General features: G+C 40.7%; 1 protein-coding gene across 6 annotated transcripts in view; it reads right to left on the reverse strand.

Annotated features, from left to right (window-relative positions):
* AGAP1 (ArfGAP with GTPase domain, ankyrin repeat and PH domain 1) overlaps positions 1 to 18,455 on the reverse strand; it is a 457,470-nt gene that overhangs the window by 372,074 nt on the left and 66,941 nt on the right. The window contains exon 3 of one of the 6 annotated variants that reach the window (XM_058185236.1): positions 10,337 to 12,288. The exons of the other annotated variants lie outside the window; for them this stretch is intronic. Within the exon in view, the coding sequence (XP_058041219.1) occupies positions 10,943 to 11,971 (1,029 nt within the window). The 5' untranslated portion in view covers positions 11,972 to 12,288 and the 3' untranslated portion in view covers positions 10,337 to 10,942. Of the gene's footprint in view, positions 1 to 10,336; positions 12,289 to 18,455 lie in introns of those variants that run through there. 6 annotated transcript variants of the gene reach the window in all.

Raw genomic sequence — 18,455 nt, forward strand, 5'->3', positions numbered from 1 at the left:
AGCAACTACATGCTAGATGGAAGGAAGATCAGAAAATTGGTATAGAGCAGAACGAGAAATTTGGTAAAGCAAATTAGAAATCAGTCTCAGGAGCATATAAAGAGATTGTATAATGTGTTACTTGAAATAGATTCTGAAAGGGACTTGGTAAAGGACTGTATGATAAAGTGGGCACAAAATTTTCAGGAGCCAATATTATTGGAAACTTGGGAAAAATTTGGGTTAGAAATGTTAAATTCACAGGCACAGAATCTGAGAAAATTTTATAAAATGTTTTATAGATGGCATTAGATCCTAAAAATTATCGTGTATGTATCCAGATATGCAAGCAAAATGTTGGAGATGTAATTGTGATGCTACATATTTTCATATTTGGTGGACTTGTAAGGATATAAAGGCCTTTTGGATAAAAATTTGGTGGATTTTACAAAATGTTTTGAAAAAGAAGATAAAGTTCCTGCCGCAATTTTTTTTGTTGGGAATTATTACGGACTGTACAGTAATTGAGACTAAATTGATTTTAAATTTAATAACAGCAGCAAGATTACTAACAGGACAATACTGGAAGAAAAAAGAAGTACCTACAATAGAAGAATGGATATTGAAAGTTGCCAATTTGGCTGAGATGGCGAAGTTATCAGCCTTTTTGAAGGACAATAATCAAGAAAGATACTTAAAGGAATGGGAAAAATGGATTGACTATATTCAAAGTAGATACCAGACTAAGAGTTATCAGACTGTTTTTGAATGATTATGATGTATTATTTTTGATTGTTTTCAGGGGAAGTTAGGAATTGATGATTGTAGGGGTATAATTAAGTTGGGACGAAATTTTTTTAGCATATGTTTGTTTTATTTTTAACTATACCTTGTGCTCGTTCCGGGAAGTCGGGGGGGGGAGGGGGGAGGGGAGGTGGGGGGAAAGGGGGAAAAATTTTTCTGTAAAACTTTTTGAATTAAAAAAAAATGGCTGCCTTAACAAATGTGGTCAATAATTAGTACCCATATATCAGAATACAACTAAAATGCTTATTGACACAGTCAAATGTTGATGATATCTGAAAGGACATCCAGGATGAGACCAGTCTCACCTCAGGGGAGGCGTTCTACAGGGTGGGTGTTGTGGCAGAAGAGGCTGGTCTCTGGGGTCCTGCCAACTGTATCAATGTAGCGAACAGGAGCTGCAACATACCCAACTTGATGAGATGGGCAGATGTAATCAAGAACAAGTGGTTCCTCAAATAACCCAGGTTATTACTACTACTATTATCATTACCATCATTAGGGCAAGGATGTCTATAACCTAAAATATTAGAAATATGCAAGAATTTATGATATTAGAATCATTTAAATATGAACAATTAAACAAAAAATATGACTTTTAAAGCAAAAATATAACTTCACCATTTTTCTGAAAATAGCACTCAATTTTTAAAAATCTAAAAATACTAAAATTCTCATGTCTAATTGTAACCTTTCATTGAGTGGCATAATATCTTATAAGACAAAGTACCTCAAAGGGCTAACTTACAAGGATGCATTCAAAATTTGAGACACATGATTCCTATGGGATGAAATCAATGGGGAAGCCAGCAAAAAGTGTAAACTTGGTTGTGATTTCGCTGGGAAGCCAGCAGGAAACTGGCAAGTTGCTTTGGTAAATCTCCCCACCCACAAAGTCTCATCACCCCTTTTGCATTCACACCATGCTGACTATTCACATCCCCTCAGGCATCCCATGCTACACTTTTGCACACCAACCTGTGCTGAACTCCCACTTCCCCTCCTTGACCTACTTGCCACTTGTCTCACAACCCAACACAATTCTGTGCCTTTTCCCTAGCCCAAGTGGCACTTCTTATGCACTGTTCTGCGCATGCGCAAGATGGCGCTGCGCTGAAGATTCGGATTCGGCAATTTCTAGGCTCTCTGAGGATGGCGGCGCCTGGGTCGTTCGCCTAGCCACCTACGCCCCCCGGCCTGCTTGGTCATCTCTCTGGCAGCCGTGGGAGAGGTCTCCAGACCTTTTTGGACCCACGGTTGCTAAGAACGGGGCCGGGAGGGCGAGTGGCAGACAGCGGCGGCCATGTTCTAGGCGCGGAGGTGGGGCGATGAGTCAGCCTTTTTTCCAGCCTGTTTTTCGGCCTGCTCTCTAACCGCGGTGTCTTGGTCTTTCCCCTGCTGCGATTCGAGCTGTAGCGGAGGTGGAGCGACATATTTTGACATCCCTGGTATGTTTCATCTGCCACGAAGTTTCGGCTTTTCCGGCCTTTCTCCTGCAGCTGTAATATGATCCCAGCGTCCTTCAAATCCTTCGGCCTCTCGGGGAGGTTTGGCCCTTTGGAAGGGCCTGGCCTCTTGGAGAGAGGGGCTTGGAGAGATCTGGCCCCTGGAGTGGCTTGGACTTACTAGGGGGGTGATAGTGGTGGAGGAGATCGAGGTGACCCCCCGGACGGTATTTTCTGGCCACACCTGGATGCGGATATTGAAGGACTGCGGAGAGGAAGGCGACGGAGATATTCCCCGACTTGTTCTCGGCTGGTCTTTCCCTCGATTATTGTAATGTCATCTACGCCTCCCCCTGGCCTTTTGGGAGTCTTATGGCCGTTACTGGTCCTTTTTGGACTATCTGGGAGCAAAGGGGAGACTCGCTTGAGGACAGCGGAGGACACTGACAGCGATTGAAGCACCCCCCACCCCCCCGTTCCATGATTTTTGGTCTTGGCCTTGGACAAATTAATAGCATCTATTTTGATTTAAGATCTGTACCGGCATGTCATCAATCGACCGGGATTATACCATTTAGACTGTCCATTGTGTTTCCATCTTATGTCCGTCCTTAATCTGGATAACCATCTTATTTTTTTTTTAATTGAAAAAGTTTTAAAAAACAAAAACATTTCCTTTTTCCCCCTCCTCCCAGAAAACCCCTTCCCCTCCTTCCCCCGGCTTCCCGGGTCAATCACAAGGTATTGTTATACATAAACCAAACATAGAGTAAAATTTTTCCCTTCTAATCCAATTAACCTCATCCAAATCTTTTCATCTCCCAACCCCCTCCCCATTACATAAAATAATACTTCCTAATTATTCAAAGGCAGTCTGATATTTCTTAATCTGATATCTATTTTGTAAATAATCAGTCCATTTTTTCCATTCAATTAAGTATCTTTCCTGCGTATTGTCTTTTAAAAAAGCTGAGATTTTAGCCATCTCAGCCAAATTAATGACTTTCAATATCCATTCTTTTTTTTTTATAAATATTTTTTTTATTTCCATTTTTCAACATCATATTTATGTACAAACTATTATCCATCATTAATCATTAATTTTTATTTATTACTAATTCAGGCCTGCCCGACTGCCACTTCCTTTCTACACAACTTCCCTCTCTACCCTCTACTACTTTCCCATCCTTCATCCCCTTCACTTTACTACTTCCTCTCCTCCTTCTCCACTCCTCCCTTCTTCCACCCTATCTAACCCTCTTATTCCCCTTCTCCTTCTCTACACTTTCCTATCTACTTTCTTCCCTCCTTCTACTCCTCTCTCCTTTTCTTCCCGAAATGGCAGTCGAGCATCCCCAATATCATTTTAAATTTTTTAATTTCATGTCTTCAAAAATTACTGTACATTAATAATCAGTCCATGTATCACTTGTTGATTCATTTTCCCCTTTCCCCTCCTCCCTCCCCCAGACTTCCCGGAGCAAATACCGGGTATTATAACCAACAATCACAAGCTAAAGTATACAAAATATACATAACCTCCCACCTTAAAAAAAAAATTTAAAACTATAGATCCCCTCACAATAAAAATAAAAAAGATAGGAAAGAATAATAAAAAAAAAGGGGAAAGAAACAATACCAACTTCACATATTGCTTCTTCTTACAGTCCATTTTTTAAAATTAATCCATCTTCTCAGATTCAATTTTTTTCTTTTCCCACTTATATATTCCTTCAAATTTCATAAGTCCATTTCTCAAATTACAGTCCATCTTCTCGAACTCAAATTTTTATCACTTATATATTTCTTCAATTGCCATAACATTTAATGTCCATTCTTCTTATAGTCTTATAGTCTATTTTAAAAATTAGTCCATCTTCTAAAGTTCAATTTTTTTTCCGCCCACTTGTATATTCCTTCAGATTTCATAAATCCATTTCTTAAATTACAATCCAGCTTCTCAAATTCAAGTTTTCATCACTTATATATTTCTTCAATTGTCATAAGATTTAATATTCAATCTTCCAATACTACTCCATCAATCAAATATCAAACAAATAATCATTTAGACTACATCCACAATATAAGAGTAAACAATTAAAATCATCACATCCACATTATCTAAATTCATAAATTTCACTTTTCAACCTTCACAATTGAGTAATATCATCCTTAGATTTATACCATACAAATAGCAAATAACACAAATCCTATAATTTATATCCTAAACAGATCAATTCCAAAAATTAACCATAATCATCCTATTCACATCTTAAACATTCCTCCCCTCTCCCATTCTATTTTCCATCATTTCCAAACCAGTTAACTTAGCATCTAACAACAAAGGATTCCCACTCTTTAAAACATTAATATAAAAATGTCTCTCTTTCATAACAGAATTAAGAAAATACTTTCTACCTCTAAAATTCACTGACAAACCCATTGGGACTTCCCATCTAAAATGTATCTGATATTTCTTAAGCTCATCCACCAAAAAAGCAAATTCTCTTCTGTTTCTTAACATTTTAGGAGGAATTTCCTTCATCATTTTTATATCTTGTCCCAATATCTGAAATTTATTGTTATAAAAGGCTTGCAAAATTTCATACCTAACCTTTTTAGTTGTAAAATAAATAACCACATCCCTAGGTACTCTATTTTGTCTTGCCCACCAAGAATTAACACGATAAATTCTTTCAATATTAATCTCAAAATCTTCTGGCTCCACACCCTTTATCTGTGCAAAGGCTTGCGTAAAAATCTCCTTTAAATTTTCCTTCCTATTTTGTTTCAACCCCCTCACCCTTATAGCATATTCCATTAATCTATATTGTAATATTACTCTTTCTTCATCTGCCCTATCTACCTTTGCCTTTATGTCTTCCATCTTATTATCTAAGTTCCAATTATTTTGATCTTTTCGAATTTCTTCTATTTTCCTTTGCAGCTCTAAATTAGCTTTATTAAATTCTGCAAGATCATCCTGCATCTGAATACAAGAACTTAATATTTGCGCAATTGCATCCTTTACCATTTTCATTTCCCTCTTCTGCTCTTCCACCACTTCCTTGAAATCCAACATCTCTTTCTCTATTTTGTCAAATTTTTGATCTATTTCTAAAAAGTGACTCTCCAAAAACTCCTGTAAAAAATTTCTTACTTCCTTTTTGATTTCTTCTTTTAATTTTTGAATCTGAGCTGAAGAAATTTCAAAGATTTTAATAACTTTTGGCACTATTTGCTTAAAAGCCATTTTAAAAAAAAGGATAACTTAATAATAGACCAAGAAAAAGAAAGCAAAAAAATATATATATATAAAAGAAAGTTTCAAAAAACTTATCTTCTAAATCACTATAATCCCAAGGAAGAAGAAAAAATATAAATCATAAGATTCTCATTTCTTCCAATTAGTCAGTATCTTCCTATATATCTTCTTTTTCAACATACTTTTAGCACTATTTGCTTAAAAGCCTTTTTTTTTTTAATATAACTTAATAACAGGTCAATAGAAAAGAAAAAATATTTAGAAAAGAAAAAATTTCAAAAAATCTTTCTTCTAAATCAGTATAATCCCAAAGGAAAAAAATAAATATAAATCATAAAATTCTCATATCTTCCGTTTAGTCAGTATATTTCTGTGTATCTTCTTTCTTCTATTTCAACACTAGACGTTAATAAGCATTTCTACTTCGTTTTCAGAACACACATTCCACAAAACCGCCATTTGGTTTCTTCTCTCCTATCTTCGCAGCAAATAAATCCTCAGGGGCACACAGGTACTAGAACGCCAGTTTCTGCTCCGTCCACGTTCCAATCCATCATTAAAACAATTCCTGTCGTGGAAATTGGACGCTTCGTTTGTTCGCCATAAAGGCAAATGCCTCTCCTAGCCAGGAGCTTATCAGGTTATAGAAGGAGAACTTCCCACAAGCTTTAAAAGCTTATTAGGGCATCTCTACCTCAAACCTAATTGCTCAACTTTCCTCCTTTACCCGAAGGAAAGAATCCAGCTGTCGGACTCAGATTTACGATGTCCTGACAGCTTACAGACTAGGGAGTTAGCAGCTAAATCATAGCTGCTTCTTCACGAAGCGGAGCCAAAGTGGAAGTCCCTCAATATCCATTCTTCTATTGTAGGTACCTCTTCTTTCTTCCAGTATTGTCCAATCAACAGTCTTGCTGCTGTTATTAAATTCAGAATCAATTTAGTCTCAATCCCTGTACAATCCGTTATAATTCCCAAAAGAAAAAATTGCAGCAGGAACTTTATCTTCTTCTTCAGTACATTTTGAATAATCCACCAAATTCTTATCCAAAAGGCCTTAATTTTCTTGCAAGTCCACCAAATATGAAAATATGTAGCGTCATCACAATCACACCTCCAACATTTCGCTTGGATATTAGGATACATACATGATAATTTTTTGGGATCTAAGTGCCATCTATAAAACATCTTATAAAAATTTTCCCTTAAATTCTCTGCTTGTGTAAACTTAACATTTCTAACCCAGATTTTCTCCCATGTTTCCAACATTATTGGTTCCTGAATATTCTGTGCCCATTTTATCATACAATCCTTTACCAAATCCTTTTCCGAATCTATTTCAAGCAACACATTATACAATCTCTTTATATGCTCCTGGGTCTGATTTCTAATTTGCTTTATTAAATTTTCCTCCCTTTGCATTATACCAATTTTTTGATCCTCTTTCCATCTAGCACTTATTTGCCCATATTGAAACCAAGTATAATTCCTCCCTTCTTCATTTAATACCTGTAATGATTTTAATTGCAATCTACCTCCTTCAGCATACAAAAGTTCTTTATAAGTAATCATTTCCTGTCTCTGTTCTATATTTATATTCTCTATTGCATGTCTGGGACTCACCCATATAGGAATCTTGTAGTCTAATTTATAAGAATATTTTTTCCAGACCCGCAAAAGAGCACTTCTCAACACATGATTCTTAAAAGCCCTATCCACTTTTTTTTCATAAAATAAATACGCATGCCATCCATATAACAAGTCATAACCTTCTATGTTCAAAATTCTTTCCTCCGTTAAATTAAACCAGTCACTTATTACTGAAAGGGCTACTGCTTCATAATATAGTTTAAAATTAGGCATTTTTAAGCCACCTCTTTCCCGTGAGTCCTGTATTATTTTCATTTTAACCCTCGCCTTTTTACCCTGCCATATAAATTTATTAATCCCAATCTGCCAATCCTCCAGATTTTTATCTTTCTTAATTATTGGTATCATCTGGAAGAGAAACAAAAATCTAGGTAACACATTCATTTTAATAGCCGCAATCCTCCCCAATAACGACAACTGCAATTTTTTCCAGACACTCATATCATTCTGAACTTTTTGTCATAACAAGCCATAATTATTCTTATAAAGTTTCTTATTCGATGAGCTAATATAAACCCCTAAGTATTTAACCTTTTTTACCACCTCAAATCCTGTTATTTCCTCTAGTTTTTGTTTCTGTTGTATAGACATATTTTTGATTATCACTTTTGTTTTATTCTGATTTATTTTAAATCCTGATACCTTTCCATATTTATCAATTGCTTCCAACAAAAATCTACTTGAATTTATAGGATTTGTTAAAGTAACCACTACATCGTCTGCAAAAGCTCTAACTTTGTACTCATATTGTCTAATTTTAATTCCCTCTATTTCCGTTAATTCTTGTATTTTATCTAATAAAGATTCCAGAGTCTAGCACGTAGATGGAAGGGAGATCAGAAAATTGGTATAGAGCAGAACGAGGGAAATTTGGTAAAGCAAATTAGAAATCAGTCTCAGGAGCATATAAAGAGATTGTATAATGTGTTACTTGAAATAGATTCTGAAAGAGACTTGGTAAAGGACTGTATGATAAAGTGGGCACAAAATTTTCAGGAGCCAATATTATTGGAAACGTGGGAAAAAATTTGGGTTAGAAATGTTAAATTCACGCAGGCACAGAATCTGAGGGAAAATTTTTATAAAATGTTTTATAGATGGCATCTAGATCCTAAAAAATTATCGTGTATGTATCCAGATATGCAAGCAAAAGGTTGGAGATGTAATTGTGATGACGCTACATATTTTCACATTTGGTGGACTTGTAAGGACATAAAGGCCTTTTGGATAAAAATTTGGTGGATTTTACAAAATGTTTTGAAAAAGAAGATAAAGTTCCTGCCGCAATTTTTCTTGTTGGGAATTATTACGGATTGTACAGTAATTGAGACTAAATTGATTTTAAACCTAATAACAGCAGCAAGACTACTAATAGGACAATACTGGAAGAAAAAAGAATTACCTACAATAGAAGAATGGATATTGAAGGTTGCCAATTTGGCTGAGATGGCGAAGATATCAGCCTTTTTGAAAGACAATACGCAAGAAAGATACTTAAAGGAATGGAAAAAATGGATTGACTATATTCAACGTAGATATCAGACTAAGAGTTATCAGACTGTTTTTGAATGATTATGATGTATTATTTTTGATTGCTTTTGGGGGAAGTTAGGAATTGATGATTGTAGGGGTATAATTAAGTTGGGACGAAAATTTTTTAGCATATGTTTGTTTTATTTTTAACTATACCTTGTGCTTGTTCCGGGAAGTCGGGGGGGGAGGGGGGTTGCGAAGGGAGGGGGGAGGAGGGGGGGAAAGGGGGGGAAAATTTTTTGTAAAACTTTTTGAATAAAAAAAAAAAAAAAGATTCCAGAGTCAAAACAAACAATAGTGGTGATAAAGGACATCCCTGTCTCGTTCCTTTCGCAATCTTAATAACTTCTGTCAAACTACCATTTATTATAATCTGAGCTGTTTGCTCTCCATAAATCGCTTTAATTATTCTAACAAAACAATCTCCAAATTGCATTTTCTCTATTAATTTAAATAAAAAATCCCAATGCAATCGATCAAAGGCCTTTTCCGCATCCAAAAAAATAAGTGCTGCTGAAGTATTCTTCTTTTCCAAATATTCCAATATATTAATAATCTGTCTAACATTATTCCTCATCTGCCTCCCTTTTATAAAACCAGATTGATCAGTATGAATTCTTTGTTGTAAAACTAACATTAATCTATTTGCTATTATTTTAACAAAAATCTTATAATCATTATTTAAAAGTGAAATCGGCCTGTAGTTACCGGGTTTAGAGCAATCTTTTTCCTCTTTTGGTATCTGTGAAATCAAAGATGTTTTCCATGACGGGGGTATTCCCACTCCTAGTTGTATCTGATTAAATAATTCTTTAAGTGGGCCTAATATTTCGTCCTGTAATTTTTTATAATAACTTGCCGTAAGACCATCTGTACCAGGGGTTTTCCCCATTTTTAATTGTTTAATTGCCTCCACTATTTCTCCAGTAGCTATCGGCCGATTCAACTCCTCCCTCTGTTCTAATGTTAGAGTATTAACCTTATAATCTTTCAAATAATCATAAATGTCCCTATTCGATATTTTATCTTTTGCATATAGAGCAGTATAAAATTCTGAGAAGGCCTTTTTAATTTTATCCTGTTGATATATCTCTTTACCTTTATATTCTATTTTTTGTATGACACGTGCTTTCTGTTTTTTCCTTAAGTTATATGCCAACCATCTCCCAGGTTTATTTGCATTACAAAAGGTATTATATTTAGCATATTGTATATTCGTTGCCACCTGGTCTGCCATTAACATATTAAATTGACTCTGTAATATTCTTATAGCCTCTTTAAGTTTGTGATCTTGTGGGTTTTGAATTAATAACTGTTGCTTCTTTTGAATTTCTTCTTCCAAGTACCTACGCTGCCTTCGTTTATTATTCCTTTGCCTATTGTCCAAATATATCAATATACCTCTAATAAAGCTTTACTCGCCTCCCACACAGTTCCTATAGGTGTCCCCTTATGCATATTAAAATCAAAAAATTCTTTCAGCTGTTTCTTACAATGATTTACATTATCCTCATATCTAAACAGATTTTCATTCAGCCTCCATGTTCTACCACCTTTTTTCCCTTGTAATAATTCCATCCATACTGGGCTATGGTCAGTTAAACACCTCGGAAATATCTTCATTTTCTTCACCCTAGAAAGCAAGTCATTAGAAATTAAGATAAAATCAATACGTGAGAAAGATTGATGCCTATCGGAGAAAAAAGTAAAATCTCTCTCATCTGGATTCCGCAACCTCCATATATCTCTAAACTCAAAGTCTTCCATCATTTCAAAGAAGGATTTTGGTAGTTTTGCATGTATAGGTATCTTCTTAGAAGAGGTTCTCTTATCACTTCTTGTATCAATTACTCCATTCCAGTCTCCTAATAAAATAAACGAACTATAATCCCAGAGGATCAACCTCTCGTGTAACATTCTATAAAACTTTTCTTGTTGCTGATTAGGTGCATAAATACCTATCAGCAAAGTCTTTTTTGCATCTATCACCAGTTCAATAGCAATAAATCTTCCTTGAATATCTGCCTCAATTAACTTAGCTGGTATATCCTTCCTGATATATACAACAATTCCATTTTACTTCTTATCCAAAGCTGATGCAATAAAATGTTTACCTAATTTTGAGTTAATTAAGTATTTTTGGTCTGATAATTTGATATGTGTCTCTTGCAGGCAAATCACATCATTTTTAAATTGTTTCAAGTAGTGAAATATTTTCCTTCTTTTCTGAGCTGAATTCAAGCCATTAACATTCCATGACAAAATTCTATTTGCCATTACTGGCCTCCTGAAGCTTTGAAGCAAACAACAGAAGATCCTCCTCCGGTATCTTCCGTCTAGCTCCTCCCACAGCTTCCATACTGGGGTCTTGACTTTTACTTTGAAACTGCTGCTCTTCTTTACGCTTAAGAGCTTCTCTTGTCACCCTTTGCTCTTGTGGTTCCTCTGATGCTGGCAGCAATGAAGCCTCTTGGATCACCACACCTTCTTGGATGTCTTGAAGTTTTTCTATCACTTCTATTTCGACTTTCAAAACTGTAGAAAGAAAATCCTTTGCCTTTAAAACAGTGTCAATTCTATATCTCCTTCCTTGATAAAATACTGTCAGTCCAACTGGCACCTCCCATCTGAATTGAATCTGATATTTTTTAAGTTCTTGTGTAAAAAAAACAAATTCCTTCCTATCTCTTAACATCTTGGAAGGAATCTCTTTCAGCACCTTCAACTCCTGTTCTCCAATTTTTAAAGTTGTCTGATATGAAACTTGCAGAATCTGATTTCTCATAGTTCTTTTTACAAAATAAACCACAATGTCCCGAGGAAGCTTTCTCTGTCTTGCGATCCAGGAATTAGCTCTATATATTTTATCAATTTGGTAAGCTACCTCTTGGGGTTCCACTTCAATAAATTCAGCCAAAGCATCTGATATAATTTTTCTTAAGTCCTCTCCTCGCTGTTCTTGCATACCACGAATTCTAAGAGCTCCTTCCATAAGTTTATATTGTAATATCACAACCTGATCTTCATTTTGATCCACTTTTTTCTGAACACCTTGCATTTTGTCTTCTAAATGCTTATTTGACTGAGAGATCTGTTGCATTTCTTCTTCCAATCCCTCAATTTTTTTACTCAATCCTTGAACAGCCATAAGAATATCTTCTCTTATTTTTGCATTAAAGTTCTCCATCATCTCTTTTTGCCTATCTTCAGAAAGTTTTAATTGTACTTTCAATATATCCTCAAGACTTGGTTCAGATCCCCTTCTTCCAGAAGGCTTTAAAGGTTTGGCTGCCATTCTGTTTTCAAAAGAATCAGGAATTTAAACATAAAAACTTTTCTTTACTCCTTTCAGTATAAGAGAACTCCGTTTGTAACAATCCACAAATAACGCTACTTTGTTGTAGTAAAAAAAAGCACTTTCACTTTCAGACGCCATTTTAAAAGTCAATTAATCAGAGATAAAGAAAAGTTTCAAATTTCAAATGGGGAGTCGGTATACTTGCCGTGTTGTTTCTACTTCAAAGATCGAACGCTTGTGAAATTCCCGTCTGCTTAGAAAATCAATCAATTTAACAAGTCCTTTTGAGCAGAAGTGACTCCTACTCCTTATTCCTGAAAAAAACAGGAGCACGTTTGAAGTTAGAGATAGTGAAGTTCAGTGGGACCATAAATCCAGAAAAATTCGCTCTTAAGAGCAAACCCCCTGGCTAGATCTACCACTCCCCCACAGCTCTGCATAAACCCCGCTATGCCCGAGTGGTATGCTAAGGTCAGTGAACAGTGATTTATACTGTTTCACTGACTTTTACAATCTTCTAATGCGGAGTGCCCTGTTAGAGCACTCTGCAGGAGTGGTGACGTCACTGGAGTCCCATAACCATCTTATTTTAACATCCTTGCCAATCCGGAGATGGAGCCATTTTATCGCCGACTTCTATCTTCATGCATTATGCGTTATTCTTCTTGTGAACTCTTACGCCTGCGAGGTGCCCCCGCCTCACAGGACTGGCCCTCCATATTACCCAGGGCTGGCCTCAATGACGGGTTTTGGGATCCACAGAGATGGCATGCGGCTAGAAAGAACTTGTGGGGTTTTTTAGATAGGGAATTTTTAAGGGGAAGGAGCGATAGGGCGGGTATTGGGGGAACCCGTCAGAGGAGGGGCCAGTTCCTGCGTGTGCTCTCGGCGGTTCTTTAACAGGTTCAAAGGTAATGGGGGAGGATTGCGTTCCTATTTGTGAGGGTGGTTCCATCGGCACGGTAAGTGGGAGGGGTAGATATGGTGGAAGTGGGGAGCCGTATCGACTTTTGGGGGTGCATGCTCGCTGTTCAAAAACGATCACATGCCCCGACCCCTCAGCTTCTCCTGTTCCCCGGGTGGTCAAGATCCTCAGAGCTTGGGCCTTCAGGTGATGTTGTGCAATGCACGGTCTGTGGTTAATAAAGCCCCCCTAATTTGTGATCTTATACAGGGGGGATCCGCGGACCTTATGGGCATTACGGAAACCTGGTCGGGTATGGAAGGGGGGGGTGCCCCTTGTTGAAATGTGCCCACCGGGTTTCCGAGCATTCCATCAACCGAGGGCCCAAGGTAGGGGTGGGGGGTGGCGGTTGTTATAAAGGAGAGTCTAGAACCGAGGGAGACCACTGTTCCTCAGATTGCCGGTTGTGAATCCCTCTTTATGAAGTGGGGCCATAGAGGTCAGATGGGCTTGTTGGTCACGTACCTGGCTCCTTGCTGCGTGACAACAGCCCTGTCCGAGCTGTTGGAGGTGCTTGCCGGGGTGGCGGTTGAGACCCCCAGACTTATGATCATGGCGGACTTCAACTTGCCATCAACCGGCTTGTCATCGATGACGGCTCGGGAGTTCATGGCCTCTATGACGGCCTTGGACCTGACGCAAATACTTGATGGCCCTACCCACATTGGGGGAGGCACACTGGATTTGATTTTTATCTCTGGACAGTGGTTGAATGATCTGGATTTGGGAGATCTAGTTACCAAGCCGTTGTCATGGTCGGATCATTCTCTCCTTCATCTGGACTTTCAGACCACCACTCAACACCGCAGGGAGATGGGACCAATACGTTGGTTCCGTCCCAGGCGCCTAATGGACCCGGAGAGGTTCCTGACGGAGCTTGGGCCATTCCCTGAGGGTCTGGCTCACGGCACGGCTGAAGAACTAGTCGCGGCTTGGGAACTGGCTGGGGCTCTAGACCGTGTCGTGCCTTTGTGGCCTCTGACCCGGCGTAGGTCTCAACCAGCTCCTTCGTTTTCTGAGGAGCTGAGGGAGATGAAACACCGGAGAAGACGCCTAGAGAGTGCCTGGAGATCCAGCCGTTCGGAGGCTGACCGGACACTAGTTAGGTCTTATAGTAGGACCTACCTAGTGGCACTGAGGGAAGCGAGACGTCTTTACGTCTCCTCCCTCATTGCATCGGCAGATAACCGCCCGGCCGCCCTGTTTTGGGTGACCTGCTCCCTCCTTCAACAGGGGGTGCGGGATGACCCGTTGCAAGGGTGTGCCGAGGAGTTTAGTGGTTATCTATACGATAAAATCGTTCAGCTTCGGGATGGCCTGGATCAAAATTGGATGGATCCAAGTGAGAGGTCGGAGACTCGTCTTGTTGAGACTGTTTGGGATGGATTTGATCCTGTGGCTCCTGAGGACATGGACAGGTTGTTGGGGAGGTTGAATGCCACCACATGTTTACTGGACCCGTGCCCCTCCTGGCTGGTGCTGGCCACGCAGGAGGTGACACAAGGCTGGCTCCGGGGGATTATCAATGCTTCTTTGATGGAAGGGGTTGTCCCTGCCGCCTTGAAAGAGGCAGTGGTGAGACCCCTCCTCAAGAAGCCTTCCCTGGACCCAGCTGTTTTAGGAAATTATCGTCCGGTCTCCAACCTTCGCTTTGTGGTGAAGGTTGTAGAGTGTGGTGGCATGTCAATTACCCCAATACCTGGATGAAACTGTCTATCTAGACCCGTTCCAGTCCGGCTTTCGGCCCGGATACAGTACGGAGATGGCTTTGGTCGCGTTGGTTGATGATCTCTGGAGGGCCAGGGATAGGGTTATTCCTCTGCCTTGGTCCTATTAGACCTCTCAGCGGCTTTTGATACCATCGACCATGGTATCCTGCTGCACCGGTTGGAGAGTTTGGGAGTGGGAGGCACCGTTTATCGGAGGTTCTCCTCCTATCTCTCTGACCGGTCACAGACAGTGTTGGCAGGGGGGCAGAGATCGACCCCGAGACGCCTCACTTGTGGGGTGCCGCAAGGGTCAATTCTCTCGCCTCTCCTGTTCAACATCTATATGAAGTCGCTGGGTGAGATCATCAGTGGTTTTGGGGTGAGATACCAACTGTATGCTGATGACACACAGCTGTACTTCTCCACCCCAGGCCACCCCAACAAAGCTATCGAAGTACTGTCCCGGTGTCTGGAAGCCGTACAGGTCTGGATGGGGAGAAACAGGCTCAAGCTCAATCCCTCCAAGACGGAGTGGCTGTGGATTCCGGCACCCCGGTATAGTCAGCTGCAGCCGCGGCTGACTGTTGGGGGCGAGTCACTGGCCCCGATGGAAAGGGTGTGCACCTTGGGCATTCTCCTGGATGGGCGGCTGTCTTTTGAAGATCACTTGACGACCGTCCCCAGGAGAGCTTGATTCACCAGTTGCGCCCCTTCCTTGACCGGGATGCCCTATGCACGGAAACTCATGCTCTTGTTACCTCTCGCTTGGATTACTGCAATGCTCTCTACATGGGGCTCCCCTTGAAGAGCACCCGGAGGCTCCAGTTGGTCCAGAATGCAGCTGCGTGGGTGACAGAGGGAGCCGCTCGTGGCTCCCATGTGACACCACTCCTGCGCAGGCTGCACTGGCTACCTGTGGTCTTTCAGGTGCACTTCAAGATGTTGGTTACTACCTTTAAAGCGCTCCATGGCATAGGGCCGGGTTATTTACGGGACCGCCTACTGCCACCGATTGCCTCCCACCAACCCGTGCGTTCTCACAGAGAGGGACTCCTTAGGGTGCCGTCCACCAAGCAATGTCAGCTGGCGACACCCAGGGGAAGGGCCTTCTCTGTGGGTGCTCCCACCCTCTGGAATGAGCTTCCCCCAGGACTCCGCCAACTTCCGGACCTTCGAACCTTTTGCCGCGAGCTGAAGACATATCTATTTATTTGCGCAGGACTGGCGTAGGATTTGTTTTAAATGGGGTTTTTACTGTTTTAATTATATTTTAATCTGGGCCAATTTAATAAGTTTTTAAAATGTTGTTTTTATCTTGTATTTATTCTTGTTTATTTTTATCTGGCTGTAAACCGCCCTGAGTCCTTCGGGAGATAGGGCGGTATAAAAATCCAATTAAATAAATAAATAAATAAATAAACTGTAAAACACCCTTCCCGATCTGCGCCACACCCATGTGCATCCTCTCCAACCTCCCATGGCATTCCCATGCACCCTTCCTGATTCACATGGTACCTTTACAGACCTGCCCTGACTCTTAACCCCTACTAACCTGAGCCACACCTCTCACGCACTCTTGCCACCTTTTCTAATACTTGCTGCATCCTTTCGCACCCTCCCAGACCCATGTGGCATCTATTTCTTTTTAATTAAGTCAGTAGGGAAGCTGACAGGATGTATAAACTCAATGTGGTAGTAAGGAAGAGGAGGGAAGGAAACTTTGTGCTCCCTGCAAGCTTCCCACAAAGAAATTCAATGGGGAAGCCAACAGAAAACTCCTACTCCTGTTGCTTTTTGACAAACTCTGATCATTCTGTTGTTCTGTTTAAGTAAAGATAAATCTCCAATACGATGATCTAATGGGTTGCCTAGTCTGTCTCTGTGTGTGTGTGTGTGCATGTGTGTGTGTGTGTATATGTGCATGTGTGTAATATAGTATAATAGTATATTATAGAAATCGTCTGTTATTTCTATGAGGTCTCAGGTCATATAAACTTACCGTATATACTCGAGTATAAGCCGACCCGAATATAAGCCGAGGTACCTAATTTTACCACAAAAAACTGGGAAAAACTATTGACTCGAGTATAAGCCTAGGGTGGGAAATGAGGCAGCTACTGGTCAATGTAAAAAATAAAGATAGAGCCAAGTAAAATAACATGAATATTTATTTGAACGAAAAACAATAAAAGTGCAAAAGGGGGAAGGAGGATTCCCAGCTCTAAACAAAGGGAAATCCCGGAATGCCAGCGCGAAAGGCGGTGCTCGCGTTCCTCCTCCCTTGCTCAAAAGCCCCAACATGATATTGGAATTGGATGCCATTATATACCTGCTGAGGGGATAATTTGAATAACTTGAAAGATATAAAAGCTCTAAACATATTTGTTTAAAAATCTAAAATCTATACTTAAAATAAATGAATATAAAGTAATAAAGTTCTTTAAAGTTGTAATTCACTTTGCTGCTGAAAAAGAAAAGAAGCTTAACACCTTAAATGGTATTTATTAACTGAAATATCATCAAATCAAATATATAATGAGGTATATTATAATGACCTTTGTTTTCAGAAAGAAGCATGATGGAAGTTTTTCAATAAAGGGGGAAATATAGAAAAAACTTAGTGTCATGCTCATATATCATCTTTACAGATGTTGTTAACACTATACTATGGCAGCATATGATGGTACAATGTTTCAATCAATTTCAGGATGAAAAACTCATGAATGAGGAGGAGGAGTATAATTTATTAACCTTGTATGATATCAGTTTCTCAAGGACTCTAGAAGGACCCGAGGAAGAAATCTCTGCCCCCTCCCCACTTTCCCTTTCCAACCCAGCCTTCCAAGGGGACCCGAGAGGAAGAAATCTCTGCCCCCTCCCCACTTTCCCTTTCCAACCCAGCCTTCCAAGGGGACCTTTGAGGGAGAAATCTCTGCCCCCTCCCCACTTTCCCTTTCCAAGGCAGCCTTCCAAGAGGACCTCTCGAAAAGAGCGAAAGCTTTCTCCTGGCCGTTTTACCACCACCACACCCTCCATGCCGGCCATCCTAGGCTGGGTTAGAAACAAGGAGGGGGAAGTTCAAGGACCACATCGATGGCACGAGCTCAGATTGCCGGCTGGGGATGATGGGCGCTGCAGTGCGATCTCGGGAGAGACTAGGGGGGAAGAAAGAATGACTGTTTCCCCACACCCTAGGATTGGGGAAAACATTGACCCCCCCTTAGTTGCGGGAGAAGGGTTGCGCTTCAAAGCGGTCGCCTCCATCCATCCATCCATCCTTCCTTCCTTCCTTCCATCCATCCATCCATCCTTTTTTTTTTTCCCAGCGAGCGATGCGTGTGTGTGACATGCAAGCAAGACGTCTCACGGGGCGTGTGTGTGTGTGTTTGTGGTGGGGGTCTCGTCCCAGCCACCCACCCACTCGCTCCCTTTCCCTCTTCGGAGCGTGGGCTGGTCTTAGAAGCCGCGCTGTCCCGGCGGGGCCGTCGCCTCCTCCTCTTCCTCCATGCTCGCTCCTCTTGCACGCCCCTCAACCCCCCCATCCCCCACCCTCTCCGCTCGTGAAGGTCACCTCCTCCCTCTTCCAGGCGGCGGCGGCGGCGGTGGCTCCGAGCGGAGCGCCACAGCCGGCAGCTCCGCTTCCCTCCCACCTTCCTCCTTGCTAAAGGGCCAAAGTCGGCGGTGCCCGAAGCTCGCCGCCGCCGCTCCCAGCACAGGAGATCGGAGGACGGAGGCCAGGGTGAACGGAACCATCCGCTTTCCCGGGACCGGCTTGTAGCCGCCTCACCCGGCTTTCTCTCTCCAAAGA

This window comes from Ahaetulla prasina, chromosome 1 (assembly GCF_028640845.1).
Source record: "Ahaetulla prasina isolate Xishuangbanna chromosome 1, ASM2864084v1, whole genome shotgun sequence".
In the NCBI taxonomy this organism is placed as follows: domain Eukaryota; kingdom Metazoa; phylum Chordata; class Lepidosauria; order Squamata; family Colubridae; genus Ahaetulla; species Ahaetulla prasina.